The sequence below is a fragment of the Hippocampus guttulatus genome, chromosome 7, assembly GCF_054856545.1.
Source record: "Hippocampus guttulatus isolate MCC_2025c chromosome 7, RoL_Hgut_1.0, whole genome shotgun sequence".
Taxonomy (NCBI): Eukaryota; Metazoa; Chordata; class Actinopteri; order Syngnathiformes; family Syngnathidae; genus Hippocampus; species Hippocampus guttulatus.
This window is the reverse complement of record NC_141267.1, coordinates 13,522,500-13,540,167: the sequence shown is the minus strand read 5'-3', so window position 1 is coordinate 13,540,167 and position 17,668 is coordinate 13,522,500. Positions and strand designations below refer to the sequence as shown.

General features: G+C 39.8%; 2 protein-coding genes and 1 long non-coding RNA gene across 6 annotated transcripts in view; 2 read left to right on the top strand and 1 right to left on the bottom strand.

Annotated features, from left to right (window-relative positions):
• The window catches only part of cep350 (centrosomal protein 350), a 26,382-nt gene extending 15,194 nt beyond the window's left edge, over positions 1–11,188 (top strand). Inside the window, exons 27-39 of one of the 3 annotated variants that reach the window (XM_086115511.1) lie at positions 753–875; positions 2,378–2,616; positions 3,106–3,296; positions 3,452–3,587; positions 4,075–4,235; positions 4,327–4,460; positions 4,541–4,593; positions 4,676–4,862; positions 4,941–6,315; positions 7,055–7,591; positions 8,175–8,321; positions 8,411–8,533; positions 8,952–11,188. In XM_086115511.1, coding sequence (XP_085971637.1) covers positions 753–875; positions 2,378–2,616; positions 3,106–3,296; positions 3,452–3,587; positions 4,075–4,235; positions 4,327–4,460; positions 4,541–4,593; positions 4,676–4,862; positions 4,941–6,315; positions 7,055–7,591; positions 8,175–8,321; positions 8,411–8,533; positions 8,952–9,107 — 3,562 coding nt within the window. In that variant the 3' untranslated portion in view covers positions 9,108–11,188. Of the gene's footprint in view, positions 1–752; positions 876–2,377; positions 2,617–3,105; positions 3,297–3,451; positions 3,588–4,074; positions 4,236–4,326; positions 4,461–4,540; positions 4,594–4,675; positions 6,316–7,054; positions 7,592–8,174; positions 8,322–8,410; positions 8,534–8,951 lie in introns of all 3 variants that reach the window. The other 2 variants (XM_086115510.1, XM_086115512.1) reach the window with 2 other exon arrangements.
• LOC147202352 (uncharacterized) overlaps positions 8,529–17,668 on the bottom strand; it is a 9,798-nt gene continuing 658 nt past the window's right edge. The window contains exon 2 of the long non-coding RNA XR_015101366.1: positions 8,529–9,167. This is a non-coding gene — a long non-coding RNA (uncharacterized LOC147202352). The remainder of the gene's footprint in view (positions 9,168–17,668) is intronic.
• The window catches only part of qsox1 (quiescin Q6 sulfhydryl oxidase 1), a 27,782-nt gene continuing 25,601 nt past the window's right edge, over positions 15,488–17,668 (top strand). For both annotated transcript variants that reach the window (XM_086115513.1, XM_086115515.1), the window contains exon 1: positions 15,488–15,900. In XM_086115513.1, the coding sequence (XP_085971639.1) occupies positions 15,612–15,900 (289 nt within the window). In that variant the 5' untranslated portion in view covers positions 15,488–15,611. The remainder of the gene's footprint in view (positions 15,901–17,668) is intronic.

Here is a 17,668-nt window from a genome sequence, read left to right as displayed (position 1 = left end):
TGACCAGTAGCTGCATGTGATTGGAATTAATCTGTCTTTTTGTCTTGGCTACCAGCTTAGGTCATGTGATTGCAGAGCCTTTTACAGCACACAATTTTTTCTGCAATATAAGACTTCACACTTCTGTCATGGCTATTTTAGCTGGGTGATATTATGATATTAGCTTTGCAATTATTGATATGGCGTTAACCTACCGGTACTTGAATGGTAATCAATATGTCCGATATGTTTGGAAATACTGTACTGTAACAGACAAAACAAACAAAACTGAACTTGATCAGGCTTTTTTTATTGGGGAGCTTTGTTGTTGATCCTTAGAATTAATTATTGTCTACTTTTGTGTTATTTTATGACCACTGGCCTGTTTTTGCTCATGACTTTCTCCCTTTTGTGCACAGGGTCTAAAATAACACACTAACAATCACTTTCCCTCCAATTCACAAATTGATCACGGTTTCTCATATTCATCCTCCTGAAGCCGGCGTGGCGGCCCCTTATATGAATAAAACTTTATAGTTAATGCATGTGTCAACATTAGAAAATTAACTCTATTCCAGTGGGCAGCTGAATGTTTCCAATGACACACAAAACACACGCTCATGTGGTTCTTTTCTCTCCCTCTCTTCCCTTTGTCCCCTTGTTTTGATTATTTTTATTTTCCTTTGTCAATTCTCGTCTTTTCGCGTTTCCCCTCCATTTCTCTTGTCCGTGTGTCTGATTTGTTTGTTTTGTTGCATGTTTGTGTGTTGTAGACACTGTTCTCCCGTCCACTGCTTTTTCTCCGTGTTCACAGCCCAGCACTGGGCTTCCCTTAGTGTCTGTCTTCCCAACCTTCATCCTAAATTCCAGCTCTTTATCTACAACCAGTTGGACAGGTACTGTGTAGTTTTCCCTACACCTTCCGCCGCACTTGCACCTAGCCTGGGCCCCCCACCCACAACTCACATTCATCCCCTTCCTCTCCCAATGGAAAAACCTGGCACTGGGCCGTCACAAGGGTGTGGTGGAGAATGATGTCTGTGATGAGTTTGGGGTTTCTGAGGTTTCAAGGTTTTGGTTTTTTTCTTTGCCAGGATGGCATTTGTGTTGAGGGTCGTTTTAAATGTCCAAGGAAAGATGCGTTGAAAAAGCAAAACTTTTGACAACTTCACATTGAATTTAAAAGGTTTTGCAGGACTTTAAATGTAGTCACACAATTTTTTTACAGCAAATACGTATACTAATGGACAGTTGTTGATTTGGAGAAGGTCAAAGGTTATGCATATTTTCATTGTACCTTTCCTTGTTGGATGGGAAATCTTGACTGCATTCTTCAATTTGTACTTATTTCTTTGGTGTTGAATTCAAAACAATCTCTTTCCATCTCGGCTTACAGGTTTGCTCGAGTTGCAGATTCAGTTTCTTTATACTCCAACTGTGGCAGTCATTAGTACAAAAGGTTTCAAATTAAGCCCTACTATCGCATGAAGTTAAAAGAATTTTGTTTACGCAGAGTGAAACCAATATATCTTAATTGTCCCTCGATTGGCTAACTGTTGCACAGCTTGGGCTAATAAGTACAAAGCCGTTCTCTAGAAGAGAATAGGGTGGTGATTCTTTACGGTGTGGCATGCCGTTAGTTTGAATTAGGAAAGGAGAATAGCCTTTAAATTCGATTAACACTAAACATTGAGGCATAACAGCATCTGTGTTGAGTCAGCGCATGATCCAACTTGTATATCTGACTGGTCCCTTTATATTGTTTACAGTCAAGTACTTTCAATTTATCAAACAAATGAAACCCGAAATGGCTGTTAATTAAATAACAGTGTATCATCAAAGAGCACAAGACACTTTATATCTCGGTCAATACTTTGTAAAAATAACAAGTGAAGTCTGATCAATATTGAGTTGTGAAGAGTATGAAATGTACTAAATTTTAATGTACAGTAGGACATTTCAGCCTGATACTACCGTTATGCAAAAAGAAAGTGTTTTATTTTACTAAATGTGCACTTAGGCATGCAGTGTCTCAAGGATTCAGTTTGTTGCTCAAATCAACCGTTTTTTTCCCCCTTGCTATTTTGTAATCACCTTTGGTCAATGGGTCCTTCTCACTTGTATGACTGTTTCATTCGAGCAAGCATGTCTGATATGAATTTGCTGTGAAAACAGTTCTTGGAGATTTGAATCTGCCTGCTTTTTGAACTTTTTTGCTATGCTAAACGTCTTTCTCCTACCTGTACCTTGTTCATTGCCGTTTTTCCTGGTTTGCCCATACTAACTCTCGTATTTCTTCTGTCTTTAATGCCATCTTAATTTTTCTCCCCCCCCCACCCCACCCACACACTTCTCTGCATTGTTCTCTTTTGCATTACTCCTACCATCTACCTATTAGATTCCTGACTAAGCGGGAGCAGCAGTTGATGCAGAGGCGTCATCACGCTGAAGAGCTGCTGCAGTGGAAAAAGCGTCTTGATCAAGAGGAGGCAGAGGTCCGGAGGATAGAAAAAGAGGCCCTGGCTAGTTGGTCAGAGGGCGGTGCTGTATCGGAGAATCGGAGCAAGGCCGCCTTGAAAATTATCCCCAAGTCCCGTCACCATCGAAACTCAGAACCCAGAGCAATCAGCCAGAAAGGTGATAAAATTCATTAGTTGTGGCATAAGTGACTTGTGATTAATATCAATAACACTGATCAACAACAAATTTTGATCAGTGATGCTTTATCTGTCCTTTAATGTATTTTTGGTGCTAATTTTAAAAATTGCTTCAGCACATCAGGTTTATGAGAGCTATTCCTAAGTTTTACCTATAAAAGCTTGCACAGTAGGTAACTTATCATGTGTTGCAATTAATAGCTTTCACATTTCAGAAAGAAATCTCCTTAATTCATTAATATTACTAAATATATTACACAATATATTATTTTTATGAAAAAAAACAAAAGCAGATTCTGAATCAGCACAAAAAAAAATCAAGAAAAGTTTACTTGCATCTCTGATTTTAAAAGTCGACCGGCAGTTAACATTTGTTGACCAGTGTAATGTATCAAATTCAAAAGCATCTGTTGGTATAGTAGGAGGGGGAAAAACGTGACTGTACTTTTTCATGTGGTTTTATTTTCAGAGTATGTGACTGAAGACGATTATTCTTCAGCAACATCCGAGTGCAGTATACACACAGAAGGACACTGCCAGGAACCAAGTAGTCCATCCTCAGCACAACCTGCATCATTGGCTGAAATCACGCTTGCCTCGAACCTGAGCAGCCCTCCAAATTATATTGAGGACTTTGCTTCCCTCACACTCAGCAAGCAGGTTTGCACACATTCATTTAGCTACTCCAAAATGGTCTTTACATTGAAAGTCTGTCAACATAAAAATGTCTCTGCAACATGTTGTGACCTACAGTTGTTGCACACTGATATGATCACCCCAAAGTAATAAACTAAACTTTCATATCCTCTTTTCAGTCTTCTCCAGTCAAAGGCAGCCACAATCATGCCTCTCCCCCTGATACCAGCAGCGCAAGAAACATGCAACTTCACTCTTCCTTCCAACTATCCCAGCAGGCCCCAAATAGGCCAACAGAAACACCTTCACAGACTGGTGAGTTTTACAAAATAGCATAGCCTAATATGATAGCTTTGCTGTTGCTCCAAGAAGTAGGTTGAGGACAAGTGGAATGGGTGAACATAAAGAAGCTGCACAGCTTGCACTATGTAGTCAGTTACAATGTGATGCTGCAAGCAATTTCCACTGTGCAGCAGGAACAGAGATCACAAACGGCTTCACTCAATTCAATGAAAAGATAATGGGGGAAATAAATCTACAAATCACCAAATTGGTGTGGTTTAAATCACAAACTCAATTTTAAAAGTATGTAACTCTAAGTGAGTTTCTGTTGTTGCATTACGGTGGATTAGTTTGACAAGTAGCTTAAAAGTGAACTTTAGACATAAAGAAAACATACTCTAATCTCTAAATAATTAGGTTTTAGTTCGAGTGGGCCCAAGTTGGATTACACTTTGCTAATCACAGGAGTCTGATTTTGCTCACAGAATCTGTGATGTATTTTTTTGCATTTGCTTTTCAGAACCCATTTCAGAGCAGAGTGACATAGAGGGCCGTATCAGGGCCCTGAAAGAGGAATTGAGAAAACGTAAGTCAATGGCGAGTAAGCTCAAAAGGGAGCAGAAGATGAGGCAAAAGGAGCGCCTGAAGGCACAAGAGGCCAGCCTGCTGAAACAACTAGAGGTAAATACCGTGCATTTTCTTCTGGTGCAGTGTTTGCCTTTTTTTTTTTTAACAGTGTCATATATTTGCCCTCTCTCCTTTTTATTTTCAGAACTATGACAACTTCATTGGAAAAACTAAGGCAGAACTAAACAAAGAACCGGCGCAAACTCCTCATAGCAAATCTCAGAAGAAAGATTCTACATTAGTTGAAGGTCAATCCGATTCCTCCTCTCCTGTCAAAAGGTACACACATTTGTAATAAATCAATTTAATTATTATACGCCAGTTAGAAAATAAACTAAACTAAAACCATCATATTTCAGCTCTGAAACCAGTGAAATACCCACTGTGGGGCTGAATTCATCATTCCACCAAAGTACATTTTTTTTTTTCCTCTTCTCATATTTGTTTATTGGTGCAGTACTGAAGTTTTTGACAAATGTCTCTCCCTCATTTAGATCGTGATATATCTACCTTGGCATCTGACGGGCTCAATGTTGAAGCTGTGTCACCATCCCCTGTACACAGCGGTCCAGATTTCCTGACCTCGGGTCAAGAGAGGTGTCAGTCACCAGACTGTACTTTAAGACCCTCTACTGAAGATGCCCAGTCACAAATAATGGAGTCTAAGAAGGATGATAGCAGGTTGGAAGCACATTCTGCTGCAGCGACCCTCATCGCACACGCTAATGACAAACCCACATCCATTGATCATTCCTGTAGACTGGACTTGGATATCATTTCCTCAGGGAAGGAGCCAACGATAAGGGATGTCCAGGCTTCTTCTCCTCTGGCAGATTACCAAGATGATTTTGAGTCATCGGCACCTTCCTCACCTAGGAAGGACCAACATATTTCCAAGCCGGATACAGTTTGCCAAATTGAAACCAGGTCTACCAGTCAAGATGAAGAAATTGAACAGGAGATTGCTGAAGACTTGAGTCACCATTCTGTGACTAGTGGAGCAAGCCATGAATCTGGTCGACTACTCGATCTTCAGAAAACTGAAGAATCTAACAATGAGAGTCAGAACATTAATTCCATCTCCCCAGCACCTGGCTCTCACTCTCATAGCCCTCTCCCTCTGAGTCTAGATGAAATGCCAAGTTACAACATTGGAGACCGTGTTCTTGTTGGTAATGTCCAACCTGGGACACTAAGATTTAAAGGTTCGACCAGCTTTGCTGGAGGCTTTTGGGCTGGTGTGGAGTTAGACAAGTCTGAGGGGAGCAACTGTGGCACCTACAATGGCGTTGTATACTTTGAGTGCCGGGAACGTCATGGGATCTTTGCTCCTCCTGAAAAGATCACTCATTTGTCCGACAAGTTTGAGATCTTCACAGATGCTGACGACTCATACTCCGATGATGCGCTAGATCCATGTGACGATGAACATAAAAGCAATGAGGAAATATCGGAAAAGATGCAAAGTGAAGAAACCTCTCATAGTGATGTATTGATAGAGTTCACAGATGTAGTCACTAACCTAGAGCAAAACCTCAATGGCCAGGGACGACCAAAAGTGGAAACGCACCTCTCTTCTCAACATCACAACCAATCCATACCACAGAATGATCAGGAGCTAACGGACAGACTCGAGAAAGAAAATGTGCTGGATCAGTATTCGCCACTAAGTAAGGAGAAAATTCCCATACTTGAGAAGGACGACTCTCTTGACCAGTCCACACCAACAGACAGTCAAGAGATTTCTGCATTAGCTGAGGAAGACAATGTGCCATCATATAGTCCGGACGTTTCTGCGGTAGCTGAGAAGGAAGAGGCGGGCCCAGATAACCAGTTCATCTTTTCCGAAGTTTTCCATGAAGCTGGTGATCACAAGGAGGCGCAGAAGGATCAAATTTCTCCAGACATATTAGCAGATAAACTACTAAGTAACTTTGTGATTGACACCGTTCAGCAATTGGTTCAGATTAAAAGGGCTAAAGAGCAGAAAATTGAAGCTTCCAATCAGATCAATGGAGCCGTCGTCTTTGAGTCAGAAGAACGAGGGCTCAGTTCACTATTGGAGCCACATGATGGTCTCTCTTCCTTTTTACCAGAAGACGAGCCATCGTCGCCAGAATATTGTAACCGACCGGTGAGTCAGATTCTTCACCTCAATAAATCTGAATTAAAATGTGATCCATTATAATAACAGGAAACATTCAAGTGTTTTAAAATGTCGTTGATGGGAGTGTGTTCCTGAAACTGGACAAGTAACCACTGCAGGAAGAAAGTATAATAGCTTTGAATTAAATTCCCAACAATTGGTGTTTGCGTAAACTGTGAACAGCAAGCTCCGTGTACTAGTACACCGTCATGAAACACCCACACAATCAGATTTCATCAACTACAAGAGCTGTACGGGGGAGCCAAATATTTGAAATGCCTCCTGCACAAAGGAGTGCACTGCAACTACAATAATAAATACGTTCTTAATTCTGACCATTACTGTATTTGCAAAGCTGTGTCGGACGTCATTATTAGCGTGCATATGCATTTATTGTATTAGAATAAGCGGTAAGTGATAGGAACTCAGTTTCCCTTCCCTCCCTTTTTTTCAGCTGCTCGGCTTACTCAAGTACTGTTTTTAGTTGAATAAGTGATGCACAAACCCATGAAAGATTGTGCTTTCATGTTTAAATAACAGTGCCAAAGAGTAATTTTTGAGATGTTACAGACCACTGACAAACATAACTTGTTGATTTGCCCTCTTCAATTGATTTCCCCCCCCCCCCACCAATCAAAGTCCAATGTTATGCTGATGATCTGAAGTGTCTAATTGAGCATAGAAAGAATAAATGAATGCATATAAGAGCATGTTTCTTTTACAACAGGAAAGTCCAATTTTGGGAGCCAGTGGGCAAGAAGAGCTTGCCAAGAGACTTGCTGAGCTGGAATTGAACCGTGATCTGCTCGATGAGCTCGGCGACGATCAGGATTGGTTTGATGAGGACTTTGGCCTCAGCTCACGGAGGGAACAGCAGCGACTCCAACAGAAGCAGAAGGGCAAAGAGACGAGGCTGGCAGCAGGTGCGGGAAGCTCTGGTTCCTCAGCTGAAGATCCCCCAAGGGGACTGGCATCGCACCCAGATGGGGACCAGTCAGCGAAGACGCCACCGAGACCTGCACTCCCTCTTCCCCTGCCCCCTAAACTGCCAGAACAACCTGCCATGGTGGTGCCCCACTCAGCCGGCGAGGTCGAAAAGTTGGTCCATGTTGCCATTCAGGATATCTGGAAGAGCTGTGGCCTTACAAAGGAAGGAAGGGTTTCACTATCACACGTGGCCTGCCCCAAACCTTCCCAAGAGTTTTTGACTGTTGAGGACAGAACGGAAGACCAGGAGGCCCTCTCCATCCGCAGCTACAAGCAGGTGAAAACACGACACGCAACACATGTGCTTCATACCTGCCGAATTACTGCAAACTGGACTAGCATCGTCGTTTAAAAAAAAAAAAGGTTATAATTGTCCTAAAGGAGAAATATCCATCCACCCATTATCCAAACTGCTCAGTAATATGTTTGTTTGCCTCTTTCGCTAACACTTCAATTCCTTCACTTGAAAATTAATTTTGCGCTTGCGATGCACCAAACCCTCTTTTAATTACCACGGTCTGCAACACTTTTATTTATACGCCAACATTGCGCACAGTCTGGTAGACTGGGTCAATACACCATTTTGCACCCACTATTAGAGCTCTTATTAAAAGTTTGCAATCTTCGTAGGTCACCCGCACACACCCATGAACAGCGTGCAACCTATTCAGGTGAAACATTCAATTTAGTGCCCACTTTCTGGGTTCACATTTAATTGTTCAGCAGGCACTGCAGATAATCAATTGTAGTAAATTTTCCACGATGGTGAAGTAAGGTAGACAGCATTTTGTTATGCATAGCGATCAAACCAAACTCTTGTATACAAACAAATAGATAACAAAACACCTGTATTCCCACAGGCTGTGTATGACTTGACGTGGGAAATCCTCCAGGAAATCTATGCTGAAGACCCCAATGCCAATCAGCCCGAGTGGGTTAAACCACAACGAGTCCGACCCGCCTTTTCCCACAGAGTCAAGATGCCAGGAGACATCAGTAAAGTACAGGTATGATTTGATTGTCTCCAAAACACCACCACACATTTAAAACATTGTCGCTCCCAAAAATCACGTACATTTGATTGTCTCTTGTTCAGGAATTTGTAACAGAAGAAGTTCTAAAACTTTACGGTTTGACCAAAACCAAGAGTAAAAAATCTGACTGGCAGAAGATGCTGAAATTTGGTCGAAAGAAACGAGACAGAGTTGATCAGATACTGGTAAGTATTGTTTGTTTATTGAACATGTAAAAATATACAGGAATAAATTGACAGAGAGTGAAGATAAGTAAAATTGTTTAAAAAAAAAAACAAAAAGGAAAAGGAAACAGTCATCATACAGCACAATCATGTTCAAGTACACACATTATCTTCGCATACGAGCCGAAATGACATGCTTGGACAAACTGACGTGACATCACACACAGGGCTGGGCGGTTATGGAAAAGAAAAATAATAATCACGATTATTTGGATGAATATTGAAATCATGTAATACTTTTATTGCACAAAAACTGCAAACAGATGAGTCCCCCCCCCTCTTCAAATAGCCCCATCGTTCAGAATCAGTGGTTTAGGAAGTAATTCTCGAAACAGTCTTGAACACACCACAACCTCTGCCCTGTGTGTTTGTTGTGCAGGTCCAGGAGCTCCATGAGGAGGAGGCTCAGTGGGTCTGCTACGAAGAAGATGAGCTGTCAGTCAAGATGCAATTGGCCGACAGCATCTTTGACTTGTTGCTAAAGGACACCGCCAACTCGCTGAGTCTCATCACCAAGAGGGCTGCCGTCAGTTGAACGTAATCCACTTTAAATGTCGGAAATACAAACAAGGGTTTGAAAAGCGTCTTAGAGTTCCTGAGAAACAACAAAAACATACATATATGTATATAGCAACCAATGTAGGTAAACAGTTAGTTGATCAGTGGCACATTTTCTTTTATACAGTCTGCACTACAATCAGTGATGTCATTTTTCACATTTTTATTCGAAGTCATTGTGTGTCGGGGAGCGGGACATTTGCCGTAAACTTAACTTACTGTCAGTCATGCTCCCTCCGTGGGGGGCTTTTCTTGTTTTCCAATAAGATATGTTGGACTTCAAACTTTGGCGTCTTGTAATATGCTTTTAATTTCCGTGGCTGAAATGTGTCACTGATCGGAAACATGTAGACTGCTCTGTATTGGAACGCCACAGATGCAATATTGTGCAAAACAAAGTATTTTATTTATTTTGTAAAAAAAAACAATTGAATAGAAGAGAAAGTATCCTCTGAAATTGTGTATTCTTCTGTCAAAATATAAAAGGAGCGTTTAAATGTTTTATCAAAGAATCTGAGGATGTAACTTTAAAAGCACAAGGAATATGAACGTGGCAATAGACTTAATGTCCGAGATTAAAGAGAATAAAAAGAACGTTTTTCATATTTAAGAGTCACATTAATGACAATTGTGTCCTACTTTTGTGCTGTGTGTTAATATTAGCACTGTGTGTTAATGGCAACTATCCATACAGCCTGCGAGTCAAATACTACTGATTTCCTTTGAAGACTTTTTGGCATTTCTTAGTCGCTTCTTTTCACCGATATAGAGCAGGTATAGAATGCTCTCAAGTAGATACACTACATATTAGCATACAGTGTGAAAGTGAGACACCAAAAAAATAAAATAGGATAACGTACTGCACTACGGTACCGAAATGCTGGATTTGAGCCTTTCTCATTCTTAGTAATTTTCCTTTCTACGACAAGAGGGAACACCTGCTTTTCTCAAAGTGCATGGTTCGCACAGCGACTCCTCATCCTCAGTGCTGTGAAACATTTTAAGATGAACAAACAGCAGCCAAGAACGTAGCCCACATAGCCAGGTGACGACGGCGGTCAACACTCTGTTCAAGTGCCTCTTTAAGTTGTTCGAACACTGTGGTTTGATGGCTCAGCATGTTTTGGACCTCCTTTGAATGTCATGTTTTTCCAACTGCTGTAAATGATCTTGTTTTTTTTATTCCTCTTCTCTAAATGGCGTACCAAGTACAGCCTCATGACTTCAGTTTGGGCCTTATCACTCCTCGCATGTTTGAGCTTAGTGTTTGTTTTTAACCTTCTGTGTTTCTGTGCCTCAACCTGATGTACGTAGAGACAGTTGAGCGGTTACTATGACACGCTAAAGACTCTCCGATCGATTATTATTATTATTTAAATCATGAACACCCCCGTCTCGCTTTCCACTCTGCAGGCCTCGGTGTGACCTTATCTTGAACCAATAATTTTCTTTCTAGCTCGTTATTGGCTCGACGGCTCTTTCCTTCCTGACCCTTTTTAAGCTGAAGTGACCTTAACTTAAACCTGTTCTACCCTCAATGTTTTTTTGTTTTTTTTTGTAGTCGCTGGTTAGATCATGATTCCAACCTCAAGTCTCCCAGATTGTCTTCTTGAATTGATTGTATATTAGAGAAAGTACCCTTCTCTGTTGTAACTATGCAGTGCTTCCTGTAGTAGACTGAACACCTTTTTAGACTAGACCCCTTGTCTGTCTTAATTCTTTCATCGTCTTGGTGTAGAGGAGAGCCTTTTCCTCCCTGAACCAGGAGATGAACCAAATATTTGGTCCTAGTTAGATTTATTAAATGAACCCCCATTCCGCTATTTTTCCCCTTTTTATTGTTTGAAATGTCAATAAATATTTATATTAATATGCTGTGAGTGTGCACCAAGTGCACTTGGCTTGTAAAGTACTCGTTTTGGGTGTAAATATACTGTAGCCTATCAGGCCCTCAATTTCTGGAACCTCGGTGATTGTTGGCGAATGAATGGTTTACTTTGCAAACATGTACATAATATTTGTAGACTTTGGAACTGTAAATAAAGCTTTGTAAAGCAACACTCTGGCAGGTTTTTTTTTAAACGACACATTTCAATACGTGCAACGGCATCATAAAATGTAAGATTTGCATCAATCACCTGGTGTGGGTGGGCAATATAGTGGAAGTGCGTGTGCAGCGGTTACCTCACCAATGTAGTATTTAGTGTACAAGCTGTAAAATTCCTTCACAACTCAGATGGTTGTTTCTGTTTGTCGCCTTAGTTATTTTACTCTGCAAACTTGCACATGCCTAATCACATACATTGAACCCCCATGTGTGAACTGGCAGTGTTAAGGAAATGATCTTTTTAAACGGCAAAATATTAATGTAACAATGCCTTAGAATCACCAGATCCGTTCAAATTCAATGAGCACTTTTCGAAATTTAGAAATTCGAGAATTTTTGAATGAATTTAAATCCGGTCTTTTTAAGATCACCTATTTTTTAAGATCACTTACTGTTCCAGCAGCTCCTATATTTTGTTGTTCTACTTCTTCCTTTCATAACTTTGCTGCTGTGAATTGGGAATTTCTCCATTGCGAGACTAATAAAGGTTTTCTTATCTTTTCTTATATATATTGTACATTACAGTATGTCCATTTATTACAAGGAAAACATTTTTACCACTAGAGGTCACTGCATGTCATGGATTAAAAATACTTTCTGCCTTTTGTCAGATCAATTTTTTTACTTGGGGGGTCACCAGCATCCAGTTTCCAGTATCGTCTCATTGCATTTAAGTGTGTTAACTGACCCGCAAGAACTAATTATGCCTGTATTATTTACCTTGTGCTGTAAATATCCAATTGTAATTTTTTATTTTTCATGATTATATGCAACAGCACGGTTGAGACACGGATCCAACATTTGATCAAATGACGAGTGATTCCATTATTTGAATTGTTTGTCACATTTTCCTGACAAGTCTGAGTTTAAATCTCTGTTCCGAGCTTGCTGTCGAGTTTGCATGTTCTCCCAGTAATTGTGTGCACTCCGGTTTCCTCCCACATTCCAAAAACAAGCATGACAGTGCTGATGGAACACTTAAATTGTCCCCAGGTGTGAGTGTGAGCGCGGATGGTTGTTTGTCTCTGTGTGCCTTGCGATTGGCTGGAAACCGTTTCAGGGTGTCCCCCGCCTACTGCCTGAAGACGGCTGGGATAGGCTCCAGCATGCCTGGTGACACTTGTGAGGATAAATCGGATTGGAAAATGGATGGATGGATGTTCAAGTGTTCATTGTTTCTGCACTTTTTGTACTTTGCATTCTGTCACGGGAGTTGAACTGCAAAATTCCACAAAATGTCCAAGAATGTTCACGTTTATGCCGTCATGCCTGAAACTTGCCGATGATACTCTTAGCCAGGTGCCCCCTTCGGTCTTAGGTACTGTTCACCTGATCTTTATCTGATGTCAAAATGTGAACATGATGAAGTGGGCTGTTTAAATTCAAAGACAAAATGAACCAGGAATTCCAACCCCCCTTTGAATTTTGCTGTTCAGCTCCTTTTTAGAGAACAGGAGGATGAGCGTGCGTTCAAAACATTAACAAAGGTCAAATTAAGCTCAACTGTACAGGTTTATAGTACATTGACAAACTATAGAAATAATGTGGCTCCGCAATTGTGCACACCCATTTGCAAACAGGGTGTGCACACTTGTGGATGTGTTGAGTATGAACCAGTCACACTCAAACTCTTAAATGAGTCAACACAATTTATATAATAGATGACATAGATATCATAGATTATCTCAGTTATTTATACTGTACTTCCACTCTCGAAAAGAGTCCCCCCACTCCCCCAATTGAATTGCACAGGTCACATTAATGTTTGAGAAAGTTTGAAATTTAGCCATGTCTCGTTTGATACATCACAAAACAGACATTTTAATGTTCTAAAAATAGCTCACCAGTGATGGGACAATTGTGATTTCCAAGGAAAGACAGATAATTACAGAAACAAAATGTTGCATATTGATATTTGCAATGTTCTCCATTGTGGGACAAATAAAGATTTTCTTACCTAAAGGTATATTTAACTGTGCTGATTCCGATATGTGGCACGCTAAAATTCTGATAATTGACTAATCGACCAATTAATGAAAAAAAAATCGAATGAATAAAATAACATCATTACTCTGTTAAAACTTACAACAATAACAGTACGAAATACAAGCAGAACGTTTTGACTTTTACAAAAGTTTGTCCTTCACCATTTGTTGAACATTAAAATGGAGGAAAATTGGAAAAGTTGGCAGATTTTTCCACCGATTTGGGGGGTAATAATTGAATGTCGTTACCTTTGTCTTTAATGGTTACAATTTATTTTCCTGATTTTCGACCATTTTAAAACAGGTAATAAGGCCAGTTAAATAGGTCAGGTCCTAATAATACCAATACCTGTATTAAAAGTCATTTGACCACATTTCTTATTTCAGAAGAGCGTATGAAACTGGTAGCCCTTCACATTAATTATTTCCCAAGAGGTAGCTCTCAGCTTCAAAAAGGCTGGTGATCCCTGATCTAGACTCTCTGCTGTACATATACCGGTAATGTATGTGCACACAACAATCTTGAAGTGGAGTTGACAGGTTGGGCACATAATTGGTTGTTGGTGTCTTCATCAGCTTTTCTATGATTACAAAACCAAATCGATGTCAGCAGGACATCGGTGGCAAAAGTCCAGAGTCGCTGGCACATGATGTTGCAACAACAGAGCACATGCACACAACTGTCACCAAATTGCAAAACACTTGTTTGTTTCTCATGACATTCTGCACTTGATAACCTTGAATTCATGCAAATAACAAAAATAGGCCAGGTTTTCACCACACAGAACACCATTCCACCATCGTCAGAGTGAGGGTTGTGTGTTGTCTTGTGTTTGCTGTGTCCATGGATATCATACTGCTGACCCATTTAGAGTGTGCTAAAATGACATTTTAGTGACAGACATACAAGTAAAATAATAAGAATAAGAATAATCCAGAAAGTACCGTAAATACAGCATTTTGCAGTTCATAATCCATCCATCCATTTCCTAAACCGCTTGTTCTCATTAGGTTCACAGGTAAACTGCAGCCTATCCGAGGTGACTTGAGAGGCAAGAGGCGTGATTTTCAACTTCTCATTTGATCTGGTTTTTAATCATTATTTCTTTGCCAATGTAGAGCAATATACACTTTTGCCTTGTGGATGAAGAGTGCAATACAAATAAATCTGCCTTGCCTATTAACCGCTAAATAAATACTAAAGTAAAATATGCACGTATTACAAATATTTAGAAACCAACACAGAGTACTGTAGTCTGTTACTATTTTCCATCATGTTTAATATCTTCGGGACCTTTTCTACACTCACTGACCTGTGCTAATGCAGTATTAATTAAAGTTGGCAGTGGTCTAAACGTTTTTGGTTAATCCAGGACAAATCTTTTGGTAAATACTGTTCAGTTGTATTTAACTTTAAGTACAACTAATTTGCATTTAATCTTTTAAGAGGCGCTTGTTTTTGAAAATGTATTTAGTTACAATTTATATTCAACTTTAATATGGGATGTATTTGAATTACATTATTACTGTTTTAATGTTTCTGTTTTAAGCAGCGTTAAAATTCAAATTGTGCAGTGTTGCAGTCACCTGTGGAAAATTTCTGCCTTATTTTTTTGATGAACACTTGGGTGTATTGCATTTTAATGTTGTTGGTGATGGTGGTATTTTTTTGAATTGACACTTGGTACAAAGTTCCAGAACCAGCTATTACTTTTAAATGTACCGTACAGTTTCCCTGTTCTTATTTTGAAACCCAGATGTGGCTGCCTGTGTATTGCCGAAATTCGTGAATATTCTGAATTATGAAAGGTTGTGTGATGAGCTCGGATTAATGTATTCTGTGGTGTCGCTTCGCATATTTATGTGTTAAGCGCTGCCAAATTTGAAAACCAAACGAAAGTTTTCGTCGATAAGATGTAGTTGTCGATGGTTCCTCAATCTTCACTATACGTGACACTTGCGCTCCCTGGTTCGTGTCCATCCATTTACCGTAAAGGCAAGTGTAAAGGCACAGGAGGAATCGTGCTACGCTTGCATACCCGGATGTGGATGCCTGTGCATTTCCGCAAATCGTGGCTAATTAAATGATGTGTTGGTCTTTGATTAATGTAAGAGTCTTTGTAGTCGTTTCACGGATATCCCATAATTTAGCCACAAACCGGTTTAAAAACCAAACGAAATGACGTTGAAAAGAAGAAGTCCATGGTTGGTCATTGTACGTGACACTTGCTGTCCACAGGTCATTTCCGCCCATTTACCGTAAAGGGCATTGTAGAAGCGCTGGCGGAAGAATCGGATGCAGTGCGTGGCAGTCGGCAACTTTCTGCTGTGTTGAAAAGTTTCTCTCAGTGGTGGTGAACCTTGCGTTCGAGTGACACAACCGGGGAAGATGGCGTGGCACCACAACTGTGCCACGTCCCGATTTAGCGGAGAAATCAACAAATACCCCCGACACGTCGCCGTGCTCTGCCTGACATTTTGTCTGCTTCTGCTATCCTCGGCGGCGGAGGCCGGACTGTACACGAAGTCCGATCAAATCGTCGCGCTGTCGTCGGACAATGTCAAGTCTGTTTTGGTCAACTCCAGCTCAGCTATAGTGGTGGAGTTCTATGCGTCCTGGTGTGGACACTGCATCTCCTTCTCGCCCGTCTATAAACGTCTGGCGAGAGATATTAAAGGTATGTACCAAACTGCACCCATCACTAACACTATATATACCTAGCTATCTATCTAGCTATCGTAGCTGATCGTATGCTATCGTTGTTATGGCATCTTATCGCATCTCATCGTATGTGTTGTATTTACCTTATCTGATCGTCACGGTGTGCTGTGTTATCTCATCTGATTGTATGTTGTTTTGTCGTATCTTATTGTATTTTGTGTTGTGCCATTAAATCTGATCTCATCTTATGTCATGATTTATTCTGTTATTTTATCTGATCATACTATAACGCCCTCGTATATCGTTAAAGGATGACACAGTCACAGATTTTTTTTACGTTGCTTTCTTCACACAGGTCAAGGGCTGAACAATTAATTGAATTCAAATCGACATTGCAATAGAGTAGAATGCATACTTTTAGAATGGCATAAGCTACAATTTGGGGAGGGGGTGATTCATTTTGATTGCTCGATAGTCTTTATTTTATTTATTTACATAGTGTTTAGGTAGGTTCGGTGCTTAGAAGTGCAGTCCATGTTTACAATATAATTTTTTTTCATGAAACATGAAAAGCTAAAGTTGTAAAGCCACAGTTTTGTTTACATTATTGTTGTAATCTGATTAACTGGCCAATGTTTATGCCACTCTTAATAAGAATTTTGTGAAATCGTGCCAGTGAATGCTGGAAGCACTTCACGGTGTTACTAAGTTTAGTTAACAACTCTATTTGAAGTAAGTAGACATTTATTTTTCAGATTAAATCATAGTTCATTTGCCTTCATTTTAGCTTAAGCCTAACCTGTAAAACCAAAACATTTCCAATAAATCTGATATTGTTTATTGTAATAAATATTAATTTATTGCTTGTGTTTTTTAAATAAAATTGCATTGGAAGAGGACTTTGGAAAAATAATATAATTATTTATTATAATAGGGAAAACATTACATTATTTTTCAAAATTGTTTAACCCTACGCTAGCGGAAGCATAGTCCACATACATTCAAAAGCTCCTATCGTTAACAACTCATGCTTAGTCACTGCACTCACTGACTGACTGCTGGACTTGAATCTTTTGCACATTCATCTGAAATGTTCCTTGGGTTGCTTCACAACTGCCGATCACCAGGGCGACCCTTAATGGCCCACACTCCTTCGAATGCAACCGAAACAAATGCAAGTAAAGAGCAATGTCAAAGTTGATTTAGTGCAACTATTTACAATATGTAATATCTTATCGTAAGGGATCTCACTATCGAATATTTTTAGAATCAGGTGTCAAATAATTCGATTAAAACATTGCATTAAAGTTTATTGCAATATTTTTTTTCACGTTGCTGTTATATTCACTTATTGTTGTTTATTTGCTATTGTTGAATGATTTAACAAAGGCAAATAAGTAACAATTACTCAAAAGTAATATCACATGAGAGGGGAGTGATGATGTACTCACCAAAAACGGTGAGCTACTTTGGTACTGATCAATGCGATGGTCTTCTAATTTGATAAACACTCCTCAGGCTGTAGGTTCAACTACATGCAAATTTCACAGTTGCAATTGACGATTATTTTCATAGTATAAGATAAGATAAGAAAACCTTTATTAGTCTCGCAATGGAGAAATTCCCAATTCACAGCAGCAAAGTTATCAAAGGAAGAAGAAGAACAACAAAATATAGGAGCTGCTGGAAAGGCAGCCACTCTCGCGGCGCCATTTTGAAGTCAAAATAACAAAAATAACACAACACAACACATAGGACACAGACAGTCGTGCAATCTTCACCAC